The 19,882-nt window shown below is 37.8% G+C and overlaps 1 protein-coding gene across 2 annotated transcripts in view; it reads left to right on the forward strand.

Moving 5' to 3' along the window:
• Nucleotides 1–19,882, forward strand: part of LOC145670495 (hsc70-interacting protein-like) — a 78,130-nt gene that overhangs the window by 21,627 nt on the left and 36,621 nt on the right. For both annotated transcript variants that reach the window (XM_081739223.1, XM_081739222.1), the window contains exons 2-3: nucleotides 1,351–1,658; nucleotides 12,740–12,907. In XM_081739223.1, coding sequence (XP_081595349.1) covers nucleotides 1,364–1,658; nucleotides 12,740–12,907 — 463 coding nt within the window. In that variant the 5' untranslated portion in view covers nucleotides 1,351–1,363. The remainder of the gene's footprint in view (nucleotides 1–1,350; nucleotides 1,659–12,739; nucleotides 12,908–19,882) is intronic.

The following is a 19,882-nucleotide window of genomic DNA, read 5'->3' on the forward strand; positions in this document are numbered from 1 at the left end:
TCAATTTCAAGTAGATGCTGTGTGACGTCACAGTGAGCTACTCAGCTTCTCACAAGGAACGGACATGAACCTGTCGTCGGGACATCCGAATCAAACCTAGTCCGTTCGATAAACATCAACAAAAATATGTTCATGCACAAACTGTTGGGTGCCATGGACAACAAAGTAAGTCCCTGAGGCCCATTAACCCTGTTAAAATAAAGAAAATCGTAGACTCGCAGTGAAATAGCTATTGCATCGAGACTGTTCATTGGAAAGTTATGGTTTATAGTTCATTCTCTTCAGCATAAAACAAGCTTTCTAGAGGTGCTATGTATTTGGCCCATAATGTACTTGAACAGGAAAAATTGGGATAATGTCGGGAAAATTCCCTCCAGAAATCTCTCCCATCAACTTTGGCCCCTCGGAAATGGCACCGGGTCAAAGTACACAATCCAAATGTATTACGAAAAATACTATAGGGGATAAGAAATGTGTGTACCAAGTTTTGTATTGATAAACGGAATAGATATGAGGAGGAAGTATGTATTGGTATACAAAATTTTTCACTCATATCTATTCTGTCTATCAATACAAAACTTGGTACACACATTTGTTATCTTCTATAGTATTCCTCGAGATACATTTGGATTGTGTATTTTACCCGGAGCCATTCCAGAGGGGGCCAAAGTTGATGGGAGGGATTTCTGGAGGGAATTTCTCCAACATTCTCCCAATTTTCTCTGTTCAAGTACGTTATGGGCCCCAATACATAGAATCTCTGGGAAGCTTGTTTCATGCTGAAGAGAATGAACTATAAGCCATGACTTTCCAATGAACAGTGTTGATGCAATCCTATTTCACTGTGGGTCTACGATTTTCTTTATATTAACAGGGTTAATGGGCCTTAGGAACTTACTCAGTTGTCCATTATACCTAATTTTTTGTGCATGAACATATCTTCGTTATGTTTATCGAATGGACTAGGTTTGATTCGGATGTCCCGATGACATGTTCATGTCCGTTCCTTGTCAGTAAAGCTCTCAGATAGAACCATGAGAAGGCAGGAAAGCTAGCGTTGCTGGAAGTCAGAGGTGACAAGTAAACATGGCGTAGTGGATAGTTGTGGAGATTCACTGCTCGTGGATTCATAACTAATTGAAGACTGCCAACCTTGTTTCACTTCATTCCACCTACCTTGTTTCCACTCCTTTGTCTGCTCAACCTGTTCTCTTTCTCCAGTCGTGAAACCCCACTGCTACGTCATAGACAGGTTAGTTTTAAGTACATCAGAAATGCTTGTTACAAGTTGTTGTGTTCATTGTACTAACAACTACCACTAATACGCTTTTCTGTCCTTTTTATTTACAGAGTCCGTATCACCATGTCTGGTCTTCCGTTTAGTCAGGAGCATATAGCACAGCTGCGGACCTTCATCACGTTATGCAAGACCAATCCCAATGTACTCCATGCTCCAGAATTGGGTTTCTTCAAAGACTTCCTGGAGTCACTGGGTGGGAAGCTACCTCCAAGAAAGGACGCTGGCGAAGAAGGTGCAACAGCTGCTCCTCCACCGAAAAAGGAACCACAACCAGAACCAGAGGAAGTGCCATCCGCTCCACCGGAGGAGCCTGAGAGCGAAGAGAGTGATATTGAATTGGACAATTCGGGAGTGATCGGTAAAGTGCTTTCCCATCTGCTATTGTAGTGTAGAGTTTATTGTGAAGTGCAGTGTTATTAATGGTAGCTATAAAGTATTTTCCATCTGTGTGGTTTAGCTTTGAATGTTGCTAGTCTTAATTTCACGTATTCTGCATTTTTAATAAAAATGAAATTGTAAGTTTCACTTTTAGGCTTTGTAAGACGGACAGATTTATGGCTAACGTTAACACTTACAAGATTAAGAATACCGCGACGCCACTAGCAAACTATCTCTGTTAGCTATCACCCTGCACCGCAGTATCTACTGAAAGAGACTGCCTTAAAGCATTACCGTAAGATGTAAGGAATTTTAAAGAAAATCGCATGTAACTTAAAAACGTAATGATTTAAAACACTATAATTTAAACATACAAGGGTTGGATTTTTAGTAATGACAGCAACGGTATATTTTGAGAAGCAGAGTACTTACAAGGTTTGAAGTTTTACAGGCCCTCGATGTAATCACTAGCATTGTGAATCACGCTTTCCCAGCGATGTGGAAGTCGCTGGATGCCATTGGCAGTACCTAATCTCTGAATAGTGCGGATGGAGTGATCGGTCGCCCGGAGGAGATAATCACCTGTACAGAAGCGTGTCTCACGAAGTGTTTCCTTCATCTTCGGGAAGAGGTCGTAGTTGCAGGGACTTAAATCTGGAGAATACGGTGGGTAATACAACACTTCCCAGCCCCAACGATGCAACAAATTAGTGGCCGCACCTGCTGAATGTGCCCTTGCATTGTCATGCAGAATGATGGGTGAATTCGTCAGGAAGTGGCATCGTTTTCGTCTTACAGCTGTTCGCAGATTGTTTTACAAAAAATTGCAGTAGTACTCTGCACTAACGGTGTGTCCTTGAACGGTATGGTTTATGATTACACCATTCCAGTCATATGCAATGATGAGCATAGCTTTCACATTGGTTGGGGTATTCCGAATTGTTGTTTTTTCTCGGTGACCCAGGTTGACACCACTCGTTTGATTGTCATTTCAGCTGTGGTTCATACGCTCTGGCCCAGGTCTCACCAATAGTAATGATCCGCCCAGGTCTCACCTTCACGTTGATACCGCTCCAAGTGTGTTCGAGCGTCATCATATCGCAGCCGCTTGTGTTATTCAGTCAGATCATGTGGAACCCACCTTAAGGCGATTTTACGCAATCCCAGGTTGTTCTTAAGAATTTTCAGCACAGTCGAATGTGCTAGTCCTGTATCATTGGCCAAGTGACGAATCGTAGCGTTCCGATCCGCTAGCACTAACGCGTTCACGTTCTGCACATCTTCATTTACAGGGGGATGGCCGGAGCGAGGCATGTCTGTGACATTTTGTCGTCCGTCATTAAAGGCTTTGTCTCACCTTGCTACTGTACGGTATGGCAATGCACTTGCAACGCAAATATCTTGCAATACTACGTAGTACTGTTTTACATTTTTAGCTCTAGCGCATTCAATTTTCAACCAGCTCCTCTGATCTTGCTTCGTAAACATGACTGTATTCCGCGAGCACTGACTCAGCATGACTGTAGTCCACGAATACTCACTCAGAACTGCCTTCTAACTGCTGGCGATGCGCGCGCATGGAGGAGAGGGCAGGCAAGTTCATGAGGTCTGAGGGAGGGTCGGTATCTGACCTACCGCTGCACAGTGGTCCAGAGATTCTACAAATCTGGACAAAACCTCAAAATTCGAAATTATCAGAAATATGAAAGACCTTACAGATTTAATAAGGAAAGACGTGTGCAGAAATAGGTAAGTTTTCGTACAGCTCGTAAGGGTTTGGCCTACAGTTAGTACCAATGTGAAAAATTGAAGTCGTGGAAGAAGACCATGTATACACTCCGGTAGCGGACGCAAAATTCCTGATGTGGAAACAAAATAATGTTTCTTTGTTAGGCCTCAATAATGATTGTGCAGAACATTGTTATAGATTCGTCGTTCATGACACATACGTAGAACTCTTAATATGCTTTCATATACCAAACAATATGTTGATAAATAAAATTAGAATGAAAACCAAAATTGATAAACTTGATATTGAATTTCATATAGAGTTTTATTTTGAGTCCAGCGTAGTCCAGTTCTATTATGTGCTGGATGTGATAGTAGGGGATGTTATCTGTTAGAAAAAATGACCGAGTGTTGTCCGCTTTTGCCCGAATTGGTTTGAAAGGCATATTTGTATGTGAGTAGGGTAATATTGTTGCGAGTAGTATTTAAGGCTAATGACTGTTTCTCCTTGTCATTCCAGAAATTTCATACGAAACAACACGAAGGAGGCTTCTATAAGTCCTGCAGAATGTAGAAGGAAACAAAGAGACCAAAAGGCAACACCTGGTTAGTTTCCTTGAGGAAGCAACGTCCACCGAATTGACGGCAGTATGTATTGCATTGTACTAGTCAATTCGGTGGGCGTTTCATTCTCAAGAAAACTAACCAGGTGTTGCCTTTTGGTCTCTTTGTTTCCTTCTACATTCTGCAAGACTTATAGAAGCCTCCTTCGTGTTGTTTCGTATGAAATTTCTGGAATGACAAGGAGAAACAGTCATTAGCCTTAAATACTACTTGCAACAATATTACCCTACTCACATACAAATATGCTTTTCAAACCAATTCGGGCAAAAGCGGACAACACTCGGTCATTTTTTCTAACAGATAACATCCTCTACTATCACATCCAGCACAATAATAGAACTGGACTCAGCCGGACTCAAAATAAAACTCTACATGAAATTCAATATCAAGTAGGATCAGTGAAAGTAATTATAAGACAGATTTGACAACTTTTCCACTTTACTCAGTTTACATTAATTTTGAAAGCAGTTAACCTAGGCAGCAGTTTATGGTGCCAATAGAGTAACAGTTTGCTGCCAAGAAATTTCCTGTCATCTCTTAAGTTGACGAGTAAATGTCAAATTTGTGCTGTCTCGATTTCCTTGTAAGAGGGTAATTATGAGACCTGATGTCCCCAGCATTTTCTATGTGATATTGAGGTATGAAGGAGTCCAGTTGTAAGTAAAAGAAGTCTTCGTTATTTTGTGTTTATTACATAAAGATATACAAATATTTGGCTGAGTTACATGAAAATAACTAAGAAAGAAAGTGGAAATAGCTACTGATGCTGTTCTAACATTTTTGTGAGTTGACTATAATAGGCCTGTAGTCGAATGGCCTATATTAGATAGTTTCAGGTTACAAAACAGGCTTATGAAACAAATTTAGAACAAGTTCTAGGCTGTTCACTGATAAACGACTTATGCTACTTCTATTTCTTTATGTTTTAATATATTGATAAGCAGCCCAAGCTATTTTCAACAAAATAAGGTACAGGGCTTGAAGTACAAATACTAGCCAGCCAAAACAATCTACTAGGCAGACCGTTTTGCAGTCACACTGTCTTTACTCGCTGATGACAAGCAGAGGAATGGATTTTTCAAGGCCTGGAAATGTATGTCTGCAATTTTAAAAGTTACTAAGAAACAAGATTATAGGACTGCCTAGACTACAGAATGCAGCGTTTTTGAAACTGGCAACATTAGGATACAGAGACAGATTCCAGCATGCGTCTCATAATTTCCCTCCATGTAAGCTAAATAAGATACAACAAAACGATTTGTAACTGAAACACAAGCCCAAGAGACAAATTAAACTTAATCTATAACTGGTTTTCAGGTTTTCATTAACACCTATTGGTTTCACAATAGTGATATTACTGCACGAGTAAATACTGGGTGGCCCCAAAATAGGTATACAGTCCGGTACTGATCAACTCATTGCTTTTTATATCATTTCTTATGGTTATCCATCAGGTAGACTTAGTTTCTTTATTATTTGTTCTTAATGTCTTTTTACTTATCTTAAGCTCGGAACAGCCGAAGGAAATAAATTTATAAGCTAGAATGTTATACTTGATCAATGCAAGTGGGGCGCGGTGGCTCAGTGGTAGTACGTTCACCTCCGGTGCTTGGGGTCAGTGGTTCGATCCCAGCTCGTGCCGTATGGACTTTGTGGTGGACAAACACTGTGCCCGTGAGTTTTCCGGGGTTCTCCCGTTTCGTCCCACTTTCTTCATTCCACCATTTCACTCGTCTCTCATCATCACCGTCTCCTGTAGCCTAACCGGCATAACCGTGGGACGTAAAACTTAAAGATCTCATTTCATTTTTTGATCAGTGCAGGGGTGTACCTACTTTTGGGCTACCCTGTATAAAAGATAATGATAGGGTTTCAAATTTCAAACTTTTTTTTTTTTTTTTGAATGAGTTCGTTAAAGCAATTGGTATATCCAAACTTTTGTAAACTGAAACTTAAAATGTAAACAGAGCATTGCGAAGGATGTTACTAAATGCCTGTGCTCTTAATTTGTATTTACCTACAGTGGATGAAGATCAGTGAGGAGTGTCTCATAATTATTCTTCATAGGCAATGTCTCATAATTACCCTCACTAGCCCTATACCAATTTTGGTTTTCGATCTAATTTTATTTATCCATATATTGACTGATATATGGAAACATATTAGTGTTTTACGTATGTGTCATGATCGACGAATGTATAACGATGTTCTGCACAATCATTATTGAGGCCTAACAAAGAAACATTATTTTGTTTTCACATCAGGAACTTTGCGTCCGCTACCGGGGTGAGTATATCGTTTTCTTCCATGACTTTAATCTTTCACATTGATAGTAACTGTAGGCCCAACCGTTACGAGCTGCACGAAAATCTACATATTTCTGCACAGCTTACGTTTTTCTTTATTAAATCTGTAAGGTCTTTCATATTTCTGATAATTTCGAATTTTGAGGTTTTGGGCTGGTTTTTAATGTGTCTGGACCACTGTCCGCCGGTATGAATTATAATGGATTGCTTTGTTCCCGAGTATATGTATAGCAGTGTTGTCATTACTAAAAATGCAACCCTTGTATAATAGCTAGATAACACATAATAGCAAAGAACATTAGTAAACATTCAGTATGATCATAGTTATTGAAATATAAACGTTAGTGCAACATAGGTGAGGATACTTCACTTCACATACCAAAAAGTATGTTCAACATACGAAAAGTATGTTTCTGTGCAATGTTTTCCCTCGAGTATTTATACATTTTATCTTCTACAGAAAACTGCATGCAGTCTACAAATATTGATATTAGAATAATAGTATCGATATCAGTACTTAGTATGAATTGCCGATATTTGTAAAGAAAATTATGTATTTTATCGTAGCGACACAGAAACCACATTCTGATAATTTAGCACGTCCTACGAAAATGACAGCTAAGAAAGGGAAAAAAAAAAAAAAAAAACAAAAAAAAAAAACGCTTTGATTTGCCTTGGTTGCTCTTTATGTCCTAGAATATCATTCTAACTGTAATCAGTGGAGAATTCACTGGGTTTGGGGCTTTCAGGCTAAAGCCCATCTAAATTGCAGTTTTTTTTTTTTTTTTTTTAATGTAACGTTAGTCATTCCTATGCATATAAGTTTTAATCTGCTCCCGAAGTCTAGTGATTTCTGAAAAATCGAAATCTTTCTGAGCGAAGTCTCTCTCAAACTATTTTTCTTGATCCGCCACTGTTCGTAATTTATTTTCCAACAAGAAATCCATTCTGGCATCTACATGAATAGGAAATTTACCTAAAATTAGAAGACAGGAGGTACAGGTAGTACTAATTTCCTATCTAAGGGGTTACTTTGGACTAGTTTGGAGTGATTTAAATCAGTCTGATTTAAATCATATTCCGAAATAAATTAATTTAAAGTAAAAATAAGTGAAATCCCGTTGCTGTTCTGTTATTTCGATTATGGAAGATAATAATGATAATACAATGAGACTCAAATGTACAGTATATACAGCATAGTATGAAAATCAAGTGTCATGCAGAGGATGATTTGGGGAAATCCCGTCTTTAACGGATAACGGAGCAATCCTGCTGTAATATTGGGTTTTTTAATCCTTAACTATTCCAACGCGGAAGTCAGCATCGACATTTAAGACGAAAATTCTTCTGTGTGCGCGTCTGTTTATTTGTTCCCACTTAGAGGGGTCGTATCCCTTCTCCGAAACTTTTTAGATTTTATAAGTTTAGGCGAAATTTATGTATTTTCTGCCGCAGGCTAGTTCCGATTTTTATAAAAATATGCCCCTGCTAAATATCATTAACTTTTGTGAGGAAGAAAAGTGTCATTTTGATAAACGTTGCTGTACTTTTTACTTAATGCTTGAACTTTTCAATTATATTATTTGTTTTTAGGTGATAGGGTAGAATCTTCATTATTTGATTAACAAAGTACCAATAAGGCTTTTTACTTTTTTTTCCCTTCCAAGACTGGAGGCATTGTAGAACACGTTACATATGCTTTCACACCTTTCTGCGTCGAGACGGGGTATGATGACGTCATAGCTTTAAAACAAATTTTTTATTATGCCTATTTTATTTTATTTTATTTTATTTATTTTTTGGCGGGTTTACATATTGCATTCAGAAGACTGAAATTTTTCACATTCATTCAGTGCATTTAACAAAAAATAGCTTTTTTCGCGATTTTCTCGCCCCAGATACATCATGGAGGCATATGAATGATACCGTTTGAAAGGCTGTTCTATTCTGAAAAAATTGTGTACGAACAATGATTCTAGGATCTGTAGGGATGTCTCAGGAAATTTTTACCTCAGATCCTGTCTTATACTGGAATCTGGGGTATTAGGGGGGTATTATTTTTCGCGGGCTTACTTTTTCACCTAGAAAATTAAAATTTTGCACAAATATTTAGTGCACCCTTAATATTTTTCTGATTTGTTTCAAATCTCTGCCTTAAAACAAGAAGGATCGAGAGGGGCAAAAAGTGGCAAAAAAGATGGATTTTTTGTTTAAAAAAAAAAATCCTTGTTTTCGTGATTTTCCCGCCTCAGATACAGGATGGAGACATTTGAATGGTATCGTTTGAAAATCTGTGTTATTCTAAAGAGAATGATGTACAAATCATGATCCTAAGATACATAGGGATCTTTGAGGAATTTTTTATATTACATCCGGGTTATCTGGAGCATTATGGGGATGTTATTAGCTTACATTTTAATATTTTTCCGCCCTTACTATTCAAGATAGAAGCTTGAAATCTTGTACTCCTTAGTATTTCCCAGTTGATTTTGAAATTGCATTAACACAGGGAAGTCCAGAGGGGATCAAAATTTGAACAAAAAATCAGAACAAATCCCGATTTCCCACAAAATTTTCCGCTTCAGAGACACGATAGGGAAATATGAATGATACCGTTTGAAAGGCTGTTCTATTCTGAAGAGAATGAAGTACGAACCACGATTCTAGGATAAATACGGATGATGCTGTAGCTGCTTGACTGAAAGTCTATAATTTACAAAAATAAATAAATAAATAAATAAATAAAAATAAATAAATTAATTAAAAGGGTTATCAGACATTATTTTGATTGATATAGGTTAACGATTGGGGATTAAGTCAAAATTCAACCCCAATACTTTCACTTAAAATGGCATAATACTTAGCATTTAATACTAGTTTTTTTTTTTTTTTCTTCATTTCGCGACTTGTGTTATACGGGGAGAAATATTTGATTTAATTCACAAAATGAACATTTTTTTTTATTGATTTTTTCCCACCTTGCTTTGGAACGGTGCAAAGTAACCATGACCATAGGCTGAAACTGCTTCTTCCTTTTATTTTATTTATTTATTTATTTATTTATTTATTTATTTATTTATTTATTTATTTTTTTTATTGAATTTAGAACTTCAAGTATTGTTTGGAAGTCCCAATACACATTGCAATATTCCACGAAACTGACTTATCGTGGACGTAAATTCTTGTAGGGATACCTTTCAATTTTATCAGCCTTTACAGTGATTGCTTTCTACATCTGTACAAAAGCAAACGCTCCGGGTAATTAGAACTGATGATAACCGCCAACATTATAGTCAAATACAGTGAGATGTTCTATCTTACGCTGGCGGTTGAAATTTTCTTTTTACAATTCATGGTTTTACCGACAGAGGACTGTGCAATTCTTTTCATATTTTGTGCAAAGTAACCCCTTCTTACGGTGTTTAATCAGGTCTGGTCCGTTCCTCTTGACAAACTTTCTAAAAGCGGCTGCGGTGGCTCATTGGTAGAGCACTCACATCTAGCGCGTGGGGTTCTTGGTTCTATCCCAGCTCCAGCTAGGTGGTCTTTGTGGTAGACAAACAAGTGTGTGAATATTCTGATGTTCTACCGTTTCCTCCGGCTTTCCTCACTTCACCAGTATCGTCCATCTGAACATCACCGGTTCCCTTAGCTTCGGGACATAATTTGTAAGACGTTAAACTTAAAAAAATACAGTAAAATAAAATTTAAAAAAAAAAAAAAAAAAAGTTAAGTTTGCGTGGCAGTCAACGTCTGAATTCCCGTTCCACCGACGAGAAGTCACAAGTATCCATTGGGGACTCATCAGGGCTGTCATAGAAATGTCTGTGGAAGGGTTTGTATGAATTCCGGTTCTGGTTCCATCCAATCTGCTTACAGCCCCAAAGTAGAACAACTTTCTGCAACGACTTAAAAAAAAAAAAATAAATAAAAATAAAAATAAAGAGCATTTTAGTAATGGCGTAGTAAAATTACTATATAAAAGTTTCAAGCGCATAAAAGAATATTTTTACAATTTTCCGATTCCATTTCAAATCGTCCAGGCAAACCACAATTGGCCCCCATCATAGTCTCAGATTTCTTTTTTTTTTTTTACATGGAATCTACATCCACTATTATTACGACCCATGTTTTTTCTTTTTGCTGAAAAAAGTTTTTCCTTCGATATAAAGCTTTCCAAAATGGCTGCCCTCCTCTCGGATTGCGCGAAAAACTGAAAAACATATCAAATGAAAAGTTTTGTTGTAGAGAAACGAGTGTACTTAGTAACATAATCACAATAGCAGGAAGAGTATAAAGTTGTATGTTTCGGTGGAGGGCGAAAATTCGTTTATTAATTCAATAGGAATCGCGCAATTCCCTCGCAATGTGGCCAACTTTGGTAAAAATTTTTGCTAACTTCAAACATTTTTTTCTGCCCTCATGAGCAATATCAACCATCTTCTTCTAGCATCGAAATCTACTCCATAAGGTCTCTTGAAAATGTAAAGGACTTATGTTTTATGATTATTACATCTCACGTTATAGCATAGTGAAAAGCTGAAACTTTCATTAAGACGTCATGTTTGGACGCCATTTTCTTAAAAAAAAAAAAAAAAAAAAAAAAAAAAAAAAAAAAAAAAACTTAAAAATCTGAATTTTTTACATGTATTGGAGAAGTACCTAAGTATTTAATATGCATTAACTGTTCATGCGACTGAAGCCCCTAACATTCACAATTAATTATTGAAATTTCGATTTTTGTACTTGGAATGTAAATATTCCCTATGGGCATTTAGGTCCTTATACACAAGGCGATTTGAAAGGGAGTATGAAAATTTTGAGAGATGAATCCTGACATCAAATCCAGTAGAAAAGTTCCTTTAAACATGAGTCGAATTCCGCTTCGTTTTCGAGTTACAGGGTTTCCAACTCGGGACCCAAAATCGGCTCGCGACAATGGAAAATAAAATGTAAATTTCGCGTTAAATCAGAACTGTGTTATAGTTATGACGAACTTCTGAAACTTGATTTGTATCAATATGATGATTTTTACGTGCGTTGCAATTTGGTTGGCAGTGTTGCCAGCTTGGTAGAACTTTTATTTGTTTCCAAATGACACTACCTAGATTTTATTTGATATTTGGTGTTGTCCATTAATGATTGTAAACATCACACGAAGCATAATTTTCCCCACATCACTACAGTTTTCGAGGGCAAAGTGCGAACGTAGAAAATGTCATGAAATGCCATGTTAATTGTGTAACGAGTAGAGGGATTGAGGTCAAATGTTGGATATGAGGAATGTTTTGAGAAGAGTCACCAGTGTTAAGCCGATGCGGTTTTGTTGGAGAGGGTCATTAATATATCAGAACCCTGAATGGGACAGACAAGGTACCACACCGACATTCATCCAGTGGAACTACTACTAATTCCGTTACATGTTGCAAACATTCTTCTTGATGTTCCACGATTCGATTCTATCTCTTTCTACCCCTCATGCATACAACGTGCTCATGGACCGTACTGCAGGGTCTCTAGTTCCTCATTCACATCAGCTTTACGACAGTATTGATACATTGCCATAGCGTGGAACGCCTCCTGTTACAGAGGTCTCTAACGGTATTGACCACTATTGATTTCAATAGACGGTGTTCGTCATCAGCTATTCTGAGCAAGATATTCTTCTTGCGCTAAGTCCAACATGGCGGCTTTTCGGATGTCCCCCATGATTCACATTACACCTAATCAGTAGAGCTCTACATGCATTCCTCATATACAACATTTGACCTCAATCCCTCTACTCGTTTAACAATTAACACGGCATTTCATGACGTTTTCTACGTTCTATCTTTGCACTTTGCCCTCATTTATCTCCCACCCTGTATACGGTCTGCCATTCAACACCCTCTTTTTCTCTGTTTCTTTTGGTGCTGAATCCAGTGTTAGCAATCATTTTCAGTAATTGAATTCACCAAATCGGAATGGTCCCCTGTCAGTTCATGTATTTATTGGACAGACCACATACACTTAACTTTACTATAACTTATACATTTAACTTGAAACATCTATACAAACACCGTTTGCGTAGGTTTCCTCGGGGCTCTTCCGTTTCTTCTCATTTTCTTGCTTCTACCATTTCGTTCATTCTCATGATTATTATCATCATCTCCCTTAGCCTGAGTGCATAACCGTGGGCAGTTAAACTGGAAATTTCCTTTCATTTAAACATTTGGGTAAAAATTAAATTATAATTAGAGATTTAAGAAATTATTCCATTATAATCAACTGAAACTGAAATCAGCTTATATTTAACGTTAACTTATTGTACCTTGCTTCAGTGTTTGTCTACAAATATAGTCATTAATGGACATCCTTAAAAAAATTGTGAGTAATTATTATTTATTATTTGTCTTTTTAATAGAACCAGACACGGGAGAGTTTGGACCTTCAGGTGACATAAATAAAGAAGTTTCTGACGAAGAATTAGAGAAATCGAACGAGAAGAAACGAGAGGCCATTGATGCGTTTGCAGAGGGTGATTTTGAAAAAGCTGTTAATCTCTACACTGAGGCCATATTGTTAAATCCAGGTAAATATTAGTGTAAAGCATAGTTGAATGTATCATCTTTTTGGCAATTTGCTAATAATTTTGGAACAAAGGAACTACATCCATCGAAATATTTACTAATTCTGTAATAAAACTAATTCAGACTAAATATTAAATAAAATTCATTTTAGGTTTTCTTGTCAGACGATTCAAGTCATACTATAATTATTTTTGGACAACCATTAACAGCAACCATAGATACAAAAACTAATAGTCAAAAACAACGTGAGGTGAAAAGGTACTTACATAGGAACGAAGCGTTGATACTTTTTGCAAGCTTAATAGGCCGTAGTCCTCAATACCTTGTATGTTCTCATGACCCTGTAACAAATTTGTTATATTTGTGATGATTTTCTATGAAGACATTCACCCCTCACAGGGGTTCGATTCCCGGTGGAGGCACTCGGTCCGAAAAGTGTAAAAAACTTTTTCAGGTCAGCCATACTGATAGAGATTTTCCTGAGTTTTCCTCATTCATACCAGGCAAATGCTGGGGGGGGGGGTACTTACCTTATAGGTCCAAGGTCGTTTCCTTCCTTCCCTTTCCCAGATAGTGTGTTCGCCGAGGGACGTTGTCCCTCAAACGTGACGGGCTAACATGACCATAGATGCCGAGAGCCCAGAAATCTAAATCCTAAATCACCTTTCACGTGTCTGAGATTGAGTAAGATAGTCACTCAACATTCGTCATGAAATGCATTCGTCAACAAGTTGAAAGGGCAATTATCTGACAGGTGTAGAATTTTGTAATAAGGCGGACTGTGGATATTTGAAGACGGCTAACAATGAAATCTTTGTTTACAAGCGTACGCGCCTTTGGCATGGGAGACCCGGGTTCGATTCCCGGCGGGAGCCCATGTGGTTTGGATTCTACGTTAATCAGTAGGTTCACGTCTCATATAGCCTCGCTGCTGATCGGGACGCTAAACTAAAATCAAATCAAAATCTTTGTTTACAAGTTTGTGATTTGAAATAATCTAATTTCTCTTTATTTAAGATATTGTCCTCTTACATGTGAATAACCTAAGTACCTGAGTAGTATGTTATTAGAATATTCCTTTGTTCTTTGAGGACTAGAGTAACCATGACTTTCGTTTTACAAATGTAAAATTTCCGAATGAATGATAAAAGATTTTTTCATTTAAGTTTTACATTATCCTCCCGTCATACTTTGTAAAAATGACGATCAAGTTTGTAACATTCATTCACCGCATTAAGTGTTAAATGAACACAGAGCATTTGCAATATATTTCTGTGTACTTGTATTTATAACTGAGCTTCTTCGTACCTAAGCGGTTAACGTACGTGCCTTTGGCTTGGGAGACCCCAGGAGGTTCGATTCCCGGCGGGAGCTCATGTGGTTCCGATTCCACGTTAATTAGTAGATCCCGTCTCATGTATCCTCGCTGCTGAAAAGGACGTTAAAACTGCAAATCAGATCGTATTTATAACTATGTATCTGTCATTGCGTCTGTATTAAACTTTTAAGACTCATCTCGTTCTTTGGCCATTGAGGAGAAAACACAAAAAGGATTAAAAATCTGCCTTAAGAGTCACGGGAAGCTGTTATGTTTTGTACTATTTACTTTTTTTTAGCTGATATATTTTCTCGTTTTTATTATTTTTATTAATTTGAATTTTTGAATCAAATGGCTTTACTCATGCTGTTTCTATCTGAAGTTACATCCTAAGACTGGTTTCCTTCTGGCTTGTCTCGCTTTCTCTTTTTCTCTATCTCCTCTCCTTTCTTCGCTCTCTCTTTTGTCTTCTATCTCTTCTCTTTCTCTTCTGTCTCCTCTCTCTTTTTTTCTCCCCCCTATTTCTCATCTCTATTCCTTCTATTTTCTCTGTTGTCTCCTCTCTCTTCTCTTTCTACCTCTCCTCTCTAGTCTCTTTCTCTATATTTTGTCTCCTCTTTCCTCTCTCTCTCCCCTCTATTGTCTCTACATGCTGTCTCCTCTCTTCCCGGTATTCTTTCTGTTGTCTTCTCTCCTCTCTCTTCCTCTCTCCCTCTATTCTTTCTATATGTTCTCTCTTCTCTCTCTCTCCCCCTCTCTCTCTGTTTCTTCTCTATCTGCTGTCTCTCTCTTCTCTGTCTCGCTCGCTCTGTGGCTGGCACACCTAATTAGACCTCTACCTGGTACTTTAATAGGAAATGTGGCCACACTTCCGCCTGACTAACTCTTTATATCAAGATTGCCTTCCGACACAGGAATGCTAAATTTTATCTGGTATTTTCAAGTTTACTTTTAAAACATTGTGAAATATTTATTAGAAAGTATGAAAAATTATTCAACACGAGTACACACTTTTATGTTGACTTTTGTCTTTTCATATTTTCCATTAGATGGGATCTTGTTTAAACAATTCCTTCTTTAAATAAATAAATAAAATAAAATAAAAAAAATGCCAAACGTATCTTTACATGTGCAATGACTGAAATTGAATTGACGAAACACTTGAGCAGCTTAGAACATACGGGTAAATCAGGAAAAGTATGCGAACAGAATTTTTTTACTGTCAAAATACTGATATGTTCCGTAAATGCTGACATATGGTAATCCTGTACATATATCTGTAATGGTCCCGTTATTATCTTATATTAAATACTTAATAGTAAGCTGTTAAGATAAATCATATAAATAGTGTTATTGTTGAATTTCATTTGAATTTGTACCTATAGACAATGTAGTCTTAGAAAGAAAAGAAACTAGGTTGTTCATCCATTTCTCGTATGAATTACTTTAAAATTTTTATTTTCATATTGGAACGTTAATAAGTAGAGTTTAAATAATTTATATGGAATGTATACTCTTCTTTTTAGTATAAAAGGAATGTTTTATAAACATTTCTACAAAGTTCTTGTAAGTCTTTAAATGTTTCCAGTGTACAACAAATTTAAAAGTTCCTCTGCACGCGATGTGGCCTGGGAATAAAAGGTTTGTCTTAGCCCACAGCAACCTCAGAATGGGGATCGGTTATTCTCCACAGCTCATAGCAGCCTTAGAAGTAGGTGTTAAAAGAAGTCTCAGTAGCCCTTGGCTGCATCGGGATAAGGCTTCGGTAGATTAGAGATCAGCACAAGTCTGGTAATTTCCTCGACTCGTCGTTTTCTTTTATAGCCACCTTCTTGGAGGGAGGACCTGTGGAGGCGCTGTCGCACAGTGGTCCGAATAGCAAAAAAGATGGACAAAAATGGAAGGAGTTCTTGAAATGTTTTGAAATTGTGTATATAATGGTTTGTAAGGTTGACGATTACGAATTTGATATCAAAAATGACAAATTCAAAATGGCGGATCCAATATGGCGGACAAAAAGGTGACAGATTCATAGTATGGATCTGAAATTGGGCACAGAGGGTTTTACACTGTCATAGATTACGAAGTTTGATAAGAAAATTGTAAACTTCAAAATGGCGAATCCAATATGGCGGAAAATGTAAGAAAATGCATGTTACGGAGCAGAAATTGGTATGAGGCAAGTACGAATCTCATATTAGGAGTAAAATTAAATATAGAGTATCTAATATAGAGGAGCAAAAGGAGAAGTAGTTGATTATGCTAATGAGCACTCACCTGGTTACAAGTCTAACTCGTCTTCAGATGAAGTATTTGCAGACTCGTCATCTTGTGCGGTTATTTTCAGTAGCGCAATCACATCCTGAGGCAGTTTATGGCTTTTCTTCTTTGGGAGTCCTACCAAGGTGGAAATTACTGGATCCGAACTCAACAACAGCCTTTGAAAGAGATCCAAATTACTAGCTACTCTTGATGTTTTTCGAGTGTTGTGTTCTCTGTATTTCCGAACATCCTTGTGTCTAGATTCAAGGGCCTCCTCTGAAAGCTCCCCAATCGGTAAAAGAGCTGCCTGCACAATTACTGACCCGTGGATGAGAACTTTGTGCACGGTGGGTGGCGTGTAGTACCAGGGATATAATCGCGCAAATAACTGAGCAGTTTCGATGCAGTACGTGTCGAATTTTGCAACATCTATGTCATGTCCACAGGAAATTGTTGTCAAGATATTTCCAAAACGCGTGATTAACTGCTGATCCACTCCTGTTATCTCCGAAGCTATTTGAGGAGCTGCAAAGAACCTGCGGGCGGTATTACCGTCAATGGTCGTTCCATAGCCAGGTTTGGGAATATCCACACTGAGGCCTAGTATGCATCTGAACCTCTCTTGGATAATTTGTTTTCTGCTTTCGAACATTTGACGAGTTCCATCTTTCGTACTCGCTTTCCACTTTTGAAACTCTAATCTATACGAGATATGAAGGATACACTCAAAAAATCTAATATGTGCATGGAGGATGGAAAGTCCGAACTCCAAATGGGATAGATCTTGTGGCACATTTGTCATTCTTTTAAGATCATTCATTTGTGAAATTTTCGCGCCACAGATGTAACATTTCAGGCTTGATGTGTTGGTGATGGCATTGCATATTTTGCCATCAACCATTGATAGTATAAGGGAGTAGTGTACAGTCAGGGTATTGTTTCTTAATGGCTGTAAGCTTTCTATCTGTTTGTTTATATAGTCTCTTTCTTCCTGGGCAACAGTAGTGGTTTCGTGAATCCAACGGAGATGAATCGGTCTGCAGAAACGTCTTGATGATGGTCTTTCATTTCTCCACACGCACTCTCCTGTTTCATTATCAACCAATCGCAAGGGAACGATCGCTGTCATAAATAAACTTGCGTCACTCATGACACTTTCAGTCCATGTCTGTTTATATTGTGAGTGACCAGAACTCCCGTCAAAACCCCACTTGCAATGCAATATATACGCTTTGTCTCTTAATGATGGCCCATTGTCCGACAAAAGTTTCAAAATTCGGTTTGCAGTATGGTCTAGTAACTCTTTGACTTTCACCTCACATTCACTTTCACTTACACTTATATTTTTCGGATATGTTGCTTCTTTTGCTTGCAGAATAGCGTAGTAGCTCAGATATAGCGTGTGACCATGTTTAATTGCCGTGGTTCTAATTGCCTGATATTGGTGTTTACTTAAGTTCGTAGAGACAATCATCGATAACGCTTCCTCGTCTGATAGCTTCGTTGCTTCTTGTAGTTCCTTTATCCAAGTGTCACGAATTCTTTTGCCCCTGGTCGGTGTTGTTGTGGTTACTTTTTGCAACAATTTTGCGGCTTGTTCATCCCCGTCAGATCGCAACTTCATCACCGTAGCATATGCAAGTTCAGGCGTACTTGTATTACTTCTTAACGATTGCATTTTTTGTCTTTTAGTTCTGTCACACACTTCGTGAAATTCTTTGGAAGGACGTCCAGTTGTTGCCGACGACGGAGTGGAAGGAACATCTGTGATTGTAAGATGTACTTCTTGCTTCAACCAGCCCGAATATTTACATACAAAATAACTTACGTTACTCCGACACTTATTCCAGCGCCAATAATATGGAATAAAGAAATGCAACCTCATTACATGATAAAGCGATTTTGTGGCTTCGCTATCTATATCTAATCCACACTTGTTTTTCACATATTGCACAACACTTTCTTCTTGCTGCACACGGGTCTTCCTTCTGTTTTCTTGTATTTTATAATGCAACTCCAGACGTGATATATGTATATCCATTGTTTACTTCCCCACACTACGCAATGCTGAAACACACACTGCAAACACTCAATAGCTTTGTGATAACTACCGTACACGCGGCTCTGTCGTTTTCAACTAACTCCGCGTGCTTGCACTGTCAAACAAACGCTATAACTTACGTGCTTATCTTCTGCTCGTCTCGCCACCTCAAGCGGATACCTTCAATATCATAATTCCAAGGTTATATTTCCTGCAGTAGACGGAAGTAGACAATGAAACTTATACAGCTTATTGACAACTATCGACTGTTATCCATGTTTAAATTTCGTGGTATACATGTGTATCCATTTTTTAAAAACTCTACGAGAAGTCTGTAATACTCCAATACATACGAGTACTAATATATGTATTTACTATAACTACTACGATGCAATACACATTGCTCATTCTAACTGTGCCACGTACATAATACTATACCAAGTGCATAATAATTACAATATGCCCCCTCATTCTCATGGCTGCTCGGAAAACAATTTCCCAAACTCAAGTCACAAATTTGCTAATTTCCTGCAACGAAGCTTCTGCCATTTTGGGACGTCTATAATTACCGGTACTAAGAGATAATTCAGTCAATATCATGTTATTCTCATGAACTGACTCTCGATGATGACTGTTACACCTATTTTGTGTCTGTAACTTCAACTTCATAAAATGACTTTTGTCCACCTTTTTCGCTATTCGGACCACTGTGTGTCGGTGTTCTTCGTGAATCTTCGAGTCGTCGTTTCTTCCTGGAGGTATAGTCTCCTTCCGTCGTCTGTCACTGTTTGTTTATAATTGTAAAAACACGTGTTTGTAATGAAAACTTTTGGCTTGCATTACGTGTGGGTATATGGATCCTTACAATATGCTTGAGTTAGGATTATGTTATATTCTTTTATATTAGTGGTGGGCACAAAAACCGGTTTTTCGGTTTTTGGACTTTAGAAATACCTAAACCGGTTCGGTTTTTGCTGAAACCCGTTACGGTTATAAAAACCGGTTCGATTTTCGCCAAAACCGGTTCGATTCCCTCAAGACTGATTAGGCTTTTTTCACTGGATCGGGTTCTGATTTTCTTCAAAACCGGTTTCCATTTTTCCAAAATTGTTCTATTTCTGACTAGAATAGTATTTCCTTGTTCTCCGGAAACCGATTTCGTTTCCACAGAAATAGTTTTATACGTTTTGCAAAAGTTTCGGTGAAAACCGAACCGGCTTTGAAGAAAACCGGAACCGGTTTTGAATAAACCGAAACCAGTTTCAGTGAAAAACCGAACTGGTTTTGGGAGAAAACTGAAACCGGTTGGGTGGAAAACTGGTTTTGCCAATCCCTATTTTATACATGTATAAAATA

Source organism: Thermobia domestica, chromosome 14 (genome assembly GCF_964235325.1).
Source record: "Thermobia domestica chromosome 14, izTheDome1.hap1.1, whole genome shotgun sequence".
Taxonomy (NCBI): Eukaryota; Metazoa; Arthropoda; class Insecta; order Zygentoma; family Lepismatidae; genus Thermobia; species Thermobia domestica.